Raw genomic sequence first — 14,463 nt, 5'->3', positions numbered from 1 at the left:
TGCAGAAAGATCAATCAAGCACCATTTAGATGGAGCGTACTATTATTGACACACTTAGGGTAGCAAGAGCTCCCCTGTGCTGGTCTGAAAATAGATTCACCCACATGCTGTCAAAGGGAATTTGAGGCTCTGGGTTTTGTGCAGTGACAGAAGCTTTACAGGTTCACAAATTATGGTTAAATCCGCTTAGTCACAATCCCATAGGGTTGCCAGTTCTGTGCTGGAAATCCCTGGAGATTTGGGAGTGAAATCTGAGAAGGGAAGGGAATTTAACAGGGTATAAAGCTGCAGAGTCCACCTTCCAAAGTGGCCATTTTGTACAGGTGAACCAATCTCTGTGGCCTGGAGATTGGTCGTAATCCCAGGAGATCTCCAGCCCCGACCAGGAGTTTGGCACCTTTATTTTGAGCACAGGAACTCAGCTGGGGGGGGGGGAGTAGTGACCTGGGACTAAAAAAATATTTATTTCTTTAGATTTTTGCAAGTAAGTGAGGTTGCACAGCTTGAATCTTCCCAAAGCCAAACCTTCTGAAAGGGCTGAATTGTGTAAAGGCCTAGTACCAAAATTTGGCATGTGGACCAACACAGGAGAGTAGTTGTTGGGATGCACAGGGTGAATTTCCCTCACTATGGGGTGAATCCAGCCATCTTGAATACTGTAGCCTTAAGAAGTCTTCTTCCAACAGAAGAGCCACTTAAGTTGGAGAAAGGCTCTTTTAACTGGAGGAAGGCTTTGCTCAAGGGACTGCTGGGATCTACCCAAAGAGCTTTCAGGGTAAACTCTGGTCAGGAACCAGTTTCCTGGACAACCATTTTGAAAAATCTGTGAGGGGTTGGTATATTTAACCTTTTTAATGTCCAACTAATTTGTTTATTTAAAGACTTTTAGGCCACTTTTCTCCTTAATAGGGACCCAATGTGTTTCATAACATACAATTTAAATAAATAAATGGAACCAAACAAATAAATAAGAATAAATATGTTCTTTCAAAAATACATCCTGTAAAACAAAATCTCTGCCCAAAATGTTGAAGGGTTACTGTTATAGTTACGACCTCACTCCCTGACATTTTGTACTTGACCCTGCCTCCTATGACAGCCATTTTGTGCTTGACCCTGCCTCCTGTGGCAGCCATTTTGGGTCAGAATTCCAAGGGTGGCCACAGGTTCTAGAATATTAGGTGGAGGCAGTACTGACCTTAATAGAGAAATAGTCTGATTCAGAATAAGCGAGTGTTTGTTGACTTGGTGGTATCCCATAAACTCATGATCTGCTATAAGGCAAGGTGCCAGTTTGAACAGAAAGAACATCTGATATGTTGTGCTACAAGCTAGACATGGGAACACTGTAGTCAAATGACTAAATGATTCAGCAAAACAGAACATATAATAGCTTTGTAAATACGTATGGGTAGCAATGAAATGTTTTTTTGTCTTCTGACTACAAGTGAATTAAACAAAAAAGCCCACTTATCATTAGTAGTTGTTTTCTCAAGGCATCACCATACCACATTAAATCAAGATAAATTGGATGCTTGTTCACAATGAGCAAGGTCGTACAACCTTGCTTTCTTTTAAAATGCCAGGAGTGTTATGGGTCCACATTACAATATTTGCTTTTGAGCTAAAGCATATAATTTCACAATTTAGTATTTTAAAAGATACAAAAAAGAAAGCTTGCTGTGTTGTTTATTAGAATGGGGGGTGGGGTTGCACTTACTTAATGGTTGCCAGCCACAGATTTAAGTGGCACATTATGAACAACTTGGTTTTTCTGTCTTTTACTTTGTGTGACTGGTTGTTCTGTTTTAATCAAGCACTATGTGAAATAACAGGGCAAGGAAAGGGATAAAGAATACTTTGACTGGTGGGAAGGAATCCAGGTTGCTACTTAACAGAGTTGCATTTGGTAGCAATTATCAGATCGTGTGCTATATGGGGAGCAGTCTTGTGCTATCAGAAATAGGGCACAAACAGGCAAAACTTGGTTTATTTTGGTTTGTGGTTTATGGCATACCTGGGCTGAATCTGCACTTACTTTGTTTATTCCATTGTCAATCCTGTTTAATTCAGACTGATCTGAACTCGCGTCTTCCTCTTTCTCGCCCCTCCTTATTGAAGCAGAAAAGTGTTCTGCACGTGCTTAGGGAGGCTCAGAAGGGGAGGGGGAAGGCAAGCACAGCAGGGGCCTCTTTCTTTCTTTTCTTGGAGAGGGGGGAGAGAATTGGAGACAGCAGAGCAGGGAGAAAAAAAACCAAGATGCAAATCTATACCGACAGAAGTTAGGGCTTCTGCTGAGAAATTAGGGGCTTCCCCTTTAAAGCAAGCTTGTCACCTGGGCAGCCTTGGCCAATCAGGGCTTCTCTACCACGGAGCTCCAGCGATCTGCATGATTGCTCATGCTTTCTCATTCCGATTTTTCAAATATTGAGAGTTAAAACCACTCTTGGATATCGTGAGGAAAAGGTAGGGTCACTCCGGATCAGTCATGCTTGTTGCAGAGGGAAAATTTAAATCAGACAAAATCAAAATGGAAATCGCATTCAGTGGAGATCGCAGGGACTGAATCGTCCTGGAATCAAGTCTTGGGCAAGCTGTTGGGGGAGATACAGATACTGTTGTAGCTCACAGGATGTGCAAACTTATTTTAGATGTTCAGTACTGAATATAGTTCTTTTAATTGCACAGCATGATTTCATAATTCAATGAACTAAGAACAGTCACGTTAGATCAGAGTAATCCATCTGGTCCAGCATCCAGAAACCTATTTCACATCACAGTACCTTACCAGATGTTTCCAGAAAGGCTCTACCCAGAACATGGAAGCCAAACCATCTCCCTGATGTTGCTTCTCACCACTGACATAAAGAAGGTTGCTGCCTCCAAACACAGAGGTACCATAGGTGTTGATGGACCAATACTCCATGTATTTGTCTTTGAAAGCCACCTAAAACAGCCCCTTTGTACAATAGCCACCCTAGTTTTTCCTTCAGTATTTCATTAATATGTTGAACACCTTAACTATATGGGATTAATTAAATATATGGTCTCCTACTTTTTTGCCTCCTAAATCCCAAACATAAATAGCTTTGAGAAAACTAAAGGAAAACATGCAATATATTTGGATCAGTCCGTGAAATTGAATTCATCTCACAAACAAGGAAGAAAGGGCGCCCAGTTTCAATCCAGCCTTGTCATTTTGCTCCAGAGCAGGACAATGAATTATGTTTCTTTCTGCAGAGAATACCCACTGTGAATCATTCCTTTCACCCTATGAAAGATTATCTAATTTCCCCAGCAAAATCCAGCCACAGAGGTGAAATATTACTAAAGTTAACAGTTGCTATTGATACGAGTTATAAGATATGGGTGGTGGTTGTATGCACTTTCTCTCCTAATTGAGGTTTGAGCTTATCTTGGTATATCAATAATTTTTTTTTTTACTTATAGAAAAGGATAACTTTTGTAATTTACACCAAGATGCCAGTAAGAGAACTATTACCTGGATAACAAAGTCCCATTCTGAAATTGTTCTTATAAATGGCATATTCCTGGAATTAAGATGAATGTTACTGTCATTCTTTAAAACTTGAGGCTTCGGATAGAATAAGCTGTTTAAGCCCATGTAGGGAGCCTGCACTAGTCAGTAGAAGCTTTGACTGAATCAGCTAATTTCTTTGTGACGTGGCTCTTCCATGTTTTATATCACAATTTGCTTTTTAATGCTTCACTTAATTTCAAATAAAATTTGCTAAGTGTTATGCAGCAATATAACACTGTGGTTTTTTCTTCTTCTTTGGGAGGGAAGCTGGGAAAACAGTCTAAGTGAAAATAGCTTATCTGTATGTTGTTTCTTTTGTATCTTAGAGTTTCTGTCCCTTCTCCATCCGTGAATATCAAAGTAGTGATGTAGACAATCACATATCCCATTATGACCATTATGTACAATTAACTTAGAGGTTATTATGGGTTTGCTAATCATAGTCTGCATCTCTGTTGACTCATATTGGGGGAGGAAATCTGTCCTGTCCTCTTTAAAGGCAATGGTAAAAGGTTTCCTGTTTTAGGTTTGAATGTGCTTTTATACAGATGGATTTCTGTGTTTCCTTCTGAGTTTTATTGGCTGTTTATAAATGGTTGTTAATTTTAATTGTGTTAAGTTTGATGATTTTTTTCCTCTTTTATTCTGAACTACCTTGAGCAGGTCTCTGAAGGGGTGGTATTTAATTATTTTAAATGAGTAGAAAACATAAAATAAATGAACATGGGATTTCCCATTAATTTCAAAGTTACCACATTATGAGATAACTAAAATCTGACCCTCACAGAAGTTATAAATCAACTTGAAGAAACATACAAAGACAGACAAAGAATTTAAACTGAATGTTGATTAGATGAATGTAAATAACAGAAGTGGGATGGTTTGCCACCTCTGTGGGAAGCCAGGCCACATTAAGAGGAATTCAATTGCCTGTAAACAAAGAAATGTCTTTTCCAGAGAGAGGGGGAAACTTCAAATAATCACCATTAAATAAATGTTTTATATTAACACAAGTGGCCACCACAAATCATATTTGGTATCGGGACAGTGCCTGCAGGACACACATGTGTGCTCATAAAGATTTCTTTGAAATGTTAGATGAAGAAAAAGAGACATTAAATGTTGCAGATGGCTGGTCTATAATGGCAGAATGTATTAGATCAGGAACCCAAAAATGCATATCCTAGTGAAGAGAACCAAGCCACCTTTGTTAAAGGTGACCTTTGTGTCTGGAAAATAATCTCATTTCTGTGAGAAATTATTTTGCAAAGAAAGGCCTGATTACATCTTTTGGACAGAGAGGAGAGTTAATTGCAACTGGCAAAGTCCATCAGTATTTACATGCTCTTGAAATTCACACGCAGGAAGCAAACTTTACCAAACACTGTGATAGAAAAAATTGCTCTTGGCTATGGCAGAGATGGTTGGGATGCAGACACAATTATACAATTAGCCAACTTGAAAGCCAGAATTTAGGTAACGGCGTGCAGATGAGCAAATGTACTATAGAATGAAAATGTATGTATTGCATTCAAATGAAGGGGGTGAATCCTAGCTTTAACAAAAGGCATGAGACAAGACAGACCTAGTGACCCTAGAGCTGATACACAGTGATGTTTGTGGACCAATGAAAACTTGAACTCTTAAATATAATATGTGCTGACTTTCTAAGATATACTGTGATCTACCTAATTATAGAGAAAAGTTAAGTGTTGGAAAAATTTAAAGCATACGGGGCATGGGTACACCCCCAGCTTGAATAATCTAAAAGTTTTTGGATGAAAGTTCTGCAGTTATATTCCTAAAAAACATGAACCAAGGTGGATCACAGGCATTTTTGTTGGATATGCACTGGGATACAATATATACTTGAGTACACAGGAAGACATAGCAAGAAAACCTGAAGAAGCAGAAACATGGAGAAAAACCACTTTGGTGAGATTGGTCTTGAACATAATAGCAGCAAGAAAGATGCATGTGGAGCATCTGAACATAAAGACTGTCTTTTTATGTGTAGAAATAAATACGTTTATTTATTTCTTTATTAGTTTTCTAGGCTGCCCTCCCAGCAAGCAGGGCAGTTCACAACAGAAGTTAAACCCAATCCATTAGAAAAACCACAAAACCATATTAAAACTTTAAAAGTTCCTTTTAAATCCACTGCTTAATTGCTTCTTCCCATAATATTAATAGCACAAATGACCGGGAGGTGAACACAGGGAGGCCCCTAGGTTTTATTGGGTAGGGTGGTATATAAATCTGATCAAATGGGCTCTGTGTGTTCTGGCCTCAGCCAAATGCCTGATGCAAGAACATGGCTTTGTAGACGCTGCGGAACTTAGGTAGTTCCATCAGGGCCTGAGTCTCGGATGGCAGCTCATTCCATCAGGTTGGGGATATGGCTGAGAAGGCCCGGCCCCTGGCTGAGGCCAGATAGAGGAACCCAGACAGAGGTGCATCAAACTTGGACAGACGATGAAGATCAGCTCAAGAACTAAACACATGGATATGAAGCATCACCTAATAAGAAACATGCAAGAAGAACTTGTTGCATTAGAATAACGTCCTGCGGATGAAATGATCGCAGATGTACTCACCAAGTAACTTTCTTGAGAAAAGTTTGAAAGTCTATGTAAGATGAATCTTGCAGACTTTGTACACTAGATATAGAGAATGGGTGTCGGAAAAGGCAATTTCTGGTATACAAAGAAGAGAAGAAGACTCCATGGGGGGCAGCAAGAAGACAATTAGATTGCATAATAAGGTCTCTTCTTTAAGTGTCCCTCTTTGTCTGTCTCCAGATTGTTACTCTGAGGGCAATTTCCCCCTTCTTCTTTGAAGTACAACACTCAGTCTTACCCTCTCTGTCGGCTAGAGATGTAGTTAGGAATTTATCTCTCCTTTAAAAGGGTGCCATATGGAACATGGAGCAGAATTGTTCTCTCTTGCCCAGGAGGAACAGACCAGAACCAATGGGATGAAATTAATTCAAAGGAAATCCCGTCTAAACATCCGGAAGAAGTTCCTCACAGTTAGAGTGGTTCCTCAGTGGGACAGGCTTCCTCGGGAGGTGGTGGGTTCTCCATCTTTGGAGATTTTTAAACAGAGGCTGGATAGCCATCTGACAGAGAGGCTGATTCTGTGAAGGCTTAAGGGGGTGGCAAGTTACAGTAGATGAGCGATTGGGATGTGAGTGTCCCAGGAGGTCCCTTCCAACTCTATGATTCTATGATTCTAATTCATAAATGAACATATATCTACTCTTTAATCAGGTTGCGCACCATTGCTGTGTTAATTACTCCGCCAACAATTTTATGGTTTTATTATATTTTCTTTCCTAGACCACTTTTGTAAACCCTCTGACAAAATGGCCTAGCAATGTTCTAAATAAATATTTTTTAAAGCAACTGAAATTTCTGAAAGTTGTTCAGAGACCTCCATATGTGCCAAAAACACTGCCATAATATGGAATACGTGATGTGCAGATGTAGTTTCTCGAGTTTAAATGCATTTTCATCCTTCGTAAAACATTTGCAGTAATGCATACAATGGTACCAAGATGGATCAATGAAAATAAATTTATTAAACTTGGAGAAGAAATAACAATACTGACATGAGGCAAGTTAAATATAAACAGAAAGACGACAATTCTTCATATTAGAGTTATAATGGCTTGTGTAACCAGCAAAGTACCAAAGTGACATTCTGAGATTGATTGAGGTATTTAACTAGTTTTTGGTGACTGAAATGCTCTGTCAACATAGAAATATAGCATAAGGCTCCCTTGCCCCACAACAAAGACTCACATAGCTTTAATGGTATTAGTGCCGAGAATTAAAGAAAGCGGCTGTCAGGAAAAGTAAGTTGTAACACATCCGCAGTGTATTTAATACAATTCGTCTTAAAAATACAAGCCAAACACAGAATTTCCTAGTTCCAGCCACAGAGGAGGCTGGAGTTCCAGCCTTCTTTATATTCGCAGTTTAGAAAAATAGCTTTTGTTAAAATAGCAAGTATGCCCAAACCATTGATTTTTGACGTAACTGTTTCTGAACTACGTTCTTCAAAAGTGCTTAAGGACAAGAGCCTCCAGCTGTGATTTGGATTGCTTCTCAAGGCATGTTTACATGGTTCAGGAAGCTGGGATTTGTTGAAATTCCCGCCTGTTGTCTTGAGTCAAGAACCTTGGCTCAGGTTTGTTGTTCCCAGAGGTGTAGGCCCTTGCTCCCAACTTCAGGTCTCAGTTGAAACAGGATGTGACCTGCTTATGCGGAACTTTACTTGACATATAGACGGTGAGTTCTTACAGCTGTCAGAATCTGGCTACACATTACACAGAATAAAAAGCAGCAAGGTTCTTTCAGGAAGAACCAGAAGCAGATGGCTTTTCCCTCCTGCCGTCTCTGGTTCTCTCAGCTTATTTCCCTTTGCAATTGGAAGGGACAAGATGAGGGAAGATTAGTTGAGCAAGATAACGGAAAAGGCACACCCAATTACAACCTCTTTAGTAGATCTTCCAAGACAACCCCCTGCATCTTCACTGAATGCGGGAAGACGTCTGGTGAATTCTTCCCAGTCAGTGATGATGATGATGATGATGATGATGATGAAGAGCTGGTTCTTATATGCTGCTTTTCTCTATCTGAAGGAGTTTCAAAACGGCTTACAATGGTCTTCCCTCTCCTCTCCCTACAATCTCTCCTGTGAGGGAGATGAGGCTGAGAGAGCCCTGGTATCACTGTTCGGTCAGAACAGTTTTATCAGTGCTGTGGCGAACCCAAGGTCACCCAGCTGCATGTGAAGGAGCACAGAATCAAACCTGGCTCGCCAGATTAGAAGTCCGCACTCCTAACCCTACACCAAACTGGCCCTCTGATGACAGTGTTAGCCAGTCAGTCATGTCCGACTCTTGGCAATCCTATGGCTCAGCTGTCCTATGGCTCATCTTTTGATCTTGCGCCACTTCTTTTAGTTGGTATAATGCTCTGGCCAGTGTCCATTTTGATTGTGTCTTACCATTGTGTGCTTTGTCAGCCTGGTTTCGTTTTACCACTGACCAGTCCTAGCATAACTGCTTTTGCCAGTGGCCAAAGTAAGTGACCCAGAGTTTCATGCCTGGATGTTTTCCATGTGACAAGTGTAAACACCTAGCCGGGATAATCTACTAACAGTGTGATCCTAAGTATGTTTATTTAGAAGCAAGTCCCTTCAAGTTCAGTATATTCATGAAAGCTGTTGATTAAGGCAAGGGCCGGCAACTGATTGGGGCCAAATTTTGGACTTCACCTCCTGTTCTTCACCCAACTCCAATGTGATCCTGCAAATCTATAATCAGGTGCAGCTGACTACGGGTCTGGCCTTGGCCACAGTACTTGCCTAGATGGCTGCTGAAGAACCAAATCCTGTCCCACATGCTGGAAACAGACACTGCATTTATGCTATTTATATCATTTACTCCTTACCTATGTAAACAAAATTTGAGATCGAAGGCTGTTAAGGCGTACCTTGAGAAAACAGATCAATGTAAATAAGACTCAAGCTACACCGCTTAAAAGTCTCGCTGCATAAGCAGAATATGCAAAAAAAAAGAAAAGAAAAATAAATGTGCACTGTTAACAATTATATACTGATTTCCATAATTTTATTTGCTCCAGAGTGTGAGCTTTAAACATTTTCTGGAGCCCTGACTTGGCTTTAACTCAGAATAGTTTTCCGAGTCAAGGACCTCAGAACCTGATGTGAAGGAAAGTTGTTAAATCACCTGTGCTGCTTCTTGTGTGTTTCAAAACTTCTCATAAAAGTGTAGCTGTGGTCCTGGAGATGTCCCAATCTGCTTTAGCTCTTGCTGCTATACAAATTGTGTGATAATTGTGCTACGGCAAGAAGCCCTGGTGACTGAAAGTCTCGGCTTTGTACAGACTGCGTGAAGCACAGAGGTACGGATAGTATTTTAAGAACAAAATAGGTTCCGAGAAAGTATTGTAGCAACTTTACACTGAGAACGCTCTGCAGATTGTGTGGAGGTATAAACACATGTTGTCAAAAATACTTCTTTCCCTTATATTCTTCTTGAAATTGCAGCAATGACGGCAAGCATGTACATTCTAGAGATGGATCATTATACCTATACTATTGTGTGCAGTGTGCATATAAAATATCCATGCCTGCTTGGCTGAAGTATTAAAATAGGTATATTTATATAAATCAAAATAAATGTATTTATCCAAACGACTTTCGCTTTCCTACATATTTTCTTCGGTTCCCAATATAAACATCTTGGCACATGATAGCGTTCACATCAAACGTTCAAACTTCAAAAACCTCCCGCCATTAGCTTTTTGAACAAAGATGATTTACGGTACATAACAAAGTCACCCAGCTTCTTGAGAATGACCCCAAACCGACACCGACAATCACAAAAGACAGTCACTGCTACTGAAACCAGCTCCTGCAACATTTCAAAAGACGATATTTACAAAAACACGGCAGCAATACTGTGACTGATTCAACACCTCAGAATAAAGAGGGAGGGGCTGCGTCCTTCCTCTCCCTTTGAAAATATTGAACACATTTGTTTGGTTTAAGCATACAAACCCCAAGTCAGCTCTATGCCATTAAAATACATGTCCCAATTCAAAGGCTCCAGTGTGCATGCAGGGGCTCCGACACGCACATGGAGCTCCCCATAAACACGACTATTCATTTCAGTGTTAAGGAATGCTTTGCCATTACGGAAAGCATTCCATGACAATGAAACGAACCAGGGAGCCCCTTTTTCAAAGAGCTCCATGCGTGCATCGGAACCTCGTGGAGGCATTCGGGAAGGGGTATCACACCAGTTTCCACACGAAAAGCTACGGCAGGATTTTGTTCAGTTGGTCTGTGCTCACGTAACCACATGACAAGAAGAATTCTTTGTCTGGCACAGGGAGAGCTGTAGCGTTGAGCACAAGGCCTTGCGGAGATTGTACCACGTGAATGGAGGTATAGTCCGCCACAGGCACGTCGGAATATTCGGTGTCTTCTTCCGCCGCCGCTGCGGCGGTGTTCGCGGCATTAGTGGTAAGGCTCTCTGTGGCAAAGTAAGCACCTTCAGGAAAGCTCGGCTCTGGAGCTTCTGGCTCAGCCTCTTCTTGAGGCGTCACAGTGACACATTTTTTCACATCCAACTCACAGAAATAGGCACTGTCCATGGCAAAATTAGGCTGGGACTGCGCAGTGGGCTCTTTCTGAACCTCACTCAAGGGTTTCCCCATCTTCATTTTTTGCCCTGGAGAAAGTACAACACTCCCTCCTGGCGTAACGTCACTGACTTGCGTGTAGAACTCAATGTTTGCGACTGAACTCTGGTTGCTTAGCTGGCTCTGGACAGGAGGGACGGTGACCTCAGTGCTGTTATAAACCTGGCTTTTTGGTTGCTGGTCTTCTGGGGAATTAGCAGATAGCAGCTGGGTATTCGAGTGGCCCAGCTCTGACATGGGTTTCTCATTGTCTTTTTGATCAAGGCACAAGAGATCCTCTTCTTTTTCGTTTGCCTTTTTGGACTGACCAATGTCCGAGGTGCCGTCGCATGTATCGCTTGCGCTGAAATCGGTCTCTGGAATATCTGGCTCGCAGCAGCTGGCCCGCCCAGAATCATCGTCCCTCACTCCAAGACAGCTGTGAGACTTCAGGTGGTCATCGCCAAGAAGCCGGTCGGTATCTGACCCTCCAGTTCTCTCTTCAGCATCGTCTATATCCAGCTCAATGAATTCAACCCAGGAGTCATTTCCGTACAGTGATGGCATGTAGCTACCATGACAGGCTAGGATGGAATTGACTTCGTCAAGTTTTCCTTTCTAGGAAACAAAATTTTAAAAACGGTTATGAAAGGAACAATTGTTTATTAGTGTATTTCTTTAAGGGGTTGGATCTCATCTAAAACCTCCATTAATGGAAGGAAGGTCTATCAGTGGCAAAGGACTTCCCTGTCTCCATACACTGCAGCTCAAAATGCCCCTAGATAGACCCCTCCAAGGAACAGCATGAGAGAGAGAGAGAGAGAGAGAGAGAGAGAGAGAGAGAGAGAGAGATGTTTGCTCTGGGAGGGAAGGTTTAAAACATAAACAGAGAAAAGCAGAACCTTTCCAAGGCAATTGGTACAATAAATTTTATATATATTGATAATTTTTTAAGGACCAACCAAAACGGTTTCTAGATATACTCCGTTTTCACAATTTTTCTTCAGTGGTTGATTCCTTATACTCTTATCAAGCAATTTTATGTATATAAATAGGCCACAGGCTCTGTGAAGTATTGGGGGAATGTCAGTCAAAAAATCTGATAATCATTGTGCCCCCTGTCCATCTGTAAAAACCTCTATTGGATCCAACCCAAGACATTTATATTAACTCAAGGCATTATATTAACCCAAGGCATTAACCCTTTTCAAATATGTGAGGGGTGGGGGAGGCACCCAAGGTTTTGAACAATTTTTTTAAATCAACAAAAATATCATCATAAAATCGACTAAAAGCAAATCTATGTAAAATTCAACAAGTACGTACAAAACCAACACATTCCGTACTAAAAATGATTTACACTACTTTCTGCTACGTTGTCACTTCATCCATGAATCATACCCTAACGAGCCAGGCACACAATGAATGATGTTCCACTGACTGGCCTGGTTCAAGAGGAGGGCAAGCAGCTTGGGCAAATCCCCAGGTATGGACTAGGCCGGCGACCCATATAGAGGAGTTTCTTAGTTGTTGGCTAGCATGTCATTTTGGAAAGTTTATGTCACACCCTATTGTAACAGTGATCACTCTGCCATATGGTTCTGTATAACATCTCCAAGTTACCTTTAAGAGGTCTGGATCAATCCCTTTAATCTTGGGAACTGGAACAGGAGGAAGAATCAGTATCTTTAACCTTGGGGGGGAAAACATCCACATTTAAGACTTCTGAAACAGTACATCACAAACTTGACATGCCACACTGCAAATGGAGGCATTACATTTTTGATTGCTCCCCCAGGTTACCTCCCAAATTCTCTGAAAGCAGAAAATTGGCATACATGGAAGAAGGGTATTTGTCTTACTGATGTATTAGTTTATAATTGGACATTAATTTTTCTGTTCGTGGCCCACCTACTCATGAGGAACGTTCCCACTGCAGACAGATTTTTGGCTAATGTTCTCACCTCCAGTTGCGGTTATCAAAGTTAAAGATTTATGAAGGCTGGAAATTCCGGAATGGGGCAGGGCAAATATCTGTGGAGGATTTGCCCTCATAGAGTATTGCTCTCTTACAACCCCTGTAGCCACAAAATTGATCTGAAGTGGTACAATATGGAATTCTACTTCCCTCCTTCTGGATAATTTGGCTCTGCAGGAGGCAGTTCATACCTGAGCTGAAAGAATGGTTTAATATTTGTAATCCAATAGCATTGAGAGCCAGCTTGGTGTAGTGGTTAGGAGTGCGGACTTCTAATCTGGTGAGCTAGTTTGATTCCCCACTCCCCCACAAAGCCCCAACAGTGGCTGTAAAATCCCCCTCAACCAACAATTCTTCCCCCCCCAACTGGACCCCTTTTGCCCAATGCCTCAGGGCAGTGCTCAGAGGAGGGACCATTTGATTTTCCTTGTCCTGGCCTCAACCAAAGGCCTTGTGGAAGAACTCCATCTTGCAGGCCCTGCAGAACTGTGATAGCTCCGTCAGGGCCTTTTGATTTTCCGGGAGCTCATTTCACCAGGTAGTGGCCAGTACTGAAAAACAGTCATCATTGGAGTTTTGGTATGCAGTCAAGATGGGGTTACTCAACATATATAATGCTGAGTGACCCCAATCTCCAAACATCTTGGGGAAAGCTTAGCAAACGGTCAAAAGGCAAGAGGAAGGGAAATAAATGGGAGGCCAAAGACGCCCAGAAATTTAGTTGTAATTCCAATGAGTGACACTTAGCCTGCACTGGAATATGAACCAAAGAGGAATGTACAATTACTAGGGAACTTAAATTTATACCGTTTCTAAACGTTGTAAACAGTGTAAAGGCACCACAATCAATCTTTAATCCGAGAGCAGCAGGATTAATTTGATTTTACTGAACAGTGATAGAAAAATGTATTACTCAATGGGATTTAAAAAAAGAAAAGATCATGCTCTGACACCATCTGTCAAGGGCAGCAAACTCACTTCTGTTGCTTCGAAAAGAGGATCACTGATAGGATCACCATCACGCCAAGGGTTCCAAAGGCGATCACCAAAGACCAAGGGATTTGATATTCTGAGAAACAAAAACAACCAGAGGGCGGTGTCATTTCCTACATTTCTTTAGATTGTGAAAAGTTCTTGCTTGTTCATGCTGGATTATGTGTGTGTGTGTGTTTTGATTACATAGATTACTTTAGCAGAACTGAGCAATTTGTAATCCAGCCGTAAACCTTTTCACTTAGTAAATATTGAGCATTCATTCATTTAGATGTCAGCTGGGATAAGAAACGGCTTAAATTCAGTGTCTTGAAAAGTCAATTTCAACATTTTAAATATTAAAAGCACAACTTGGCGTATCTATTTTCTATCGAACTTTTCTTTTTCAAAGGCCACATTTTATTCCATAATTTCTTTATGCCATATTTTGGTTTGTCCTCAGCTTTCAGCTTTTTAATTTTGTTTTTTCATTTGTCTGCATTTTTTTTTAAATGGAGCAATAAACAATTAATTAATATTACTTACCGGACTGCTATTCTGATAACAAAAACCACCTATGAAAGGTGGGATGAATCACAGTCGAAGAAGTAAAATTATGTCTGAACTGGCTTGTTTGAAATTCAATTGGGGATAAATGCTCCTTCACACATATTTTTAAAAAATCCATGCACACAAAGAAGTAGCATTTCAGGGAAAGTCTTGCTGACATGCTAGCTTTCTAAACATAAGGT

The 14,463-nt window shown here is 40.9% G+C and overlaps 1 protein-coding gene across 3 annotated transcripts in view; it reads right to left on the bottom strand.

The window, feature by feature from the left end:
* Positions 1-7,103: 7,103 nt before the first annotated feature.
* Positions 7,104-14,463, bottom strand: part of GHR (growth hormone receptor) — a 149,728-nt gene continuing 142,368 nt past the window's right edge. For all 3 annotated transcript variants that reach the window (XM_077347054.1, XM_077347053.1, XM_077347055.1), the window contains exons 7-9: positions 13,718-13,808; positions 12,385-12,454; positions 7,104-11,379 (exon numbers count right to left, since the gene is read on the bottom strand). In XM_077347054.1, coding sequence (XP_077203169.1) covers positions 10,396-11,379; positions 12,385-12,454; positions 13,718-13,808 — 1,145 coding nt within the window. In that variant the 3' untranslated portion in view covers positions 7,104-10,395. The remainder of the gene's footprint in view (positions 11,380-12,384; positions 12,455-13,717; positions 13,809-14,463) is intronic.

The sequence above is a fragment of the Paroedura picta genome, chromosome 7, assembly GCF_049243985.1.
Source record: "Paroedura picta isolate Pp20150507F chromosome 7, Ppicta_v3.0, whole genome shotgun sequence".
NCBI classification, from domain to species: Eukaryota; Metazoa; Chordata; class Lepidosauria; order Squamata; family Gekkonidae; genus Paroedura; species Paroedura picta.
The sequence above is the reverse complement of the archived record's forward strand: the minus strand, read 5'-3'. Positions and strand labels throughout refer to the sequence as shown.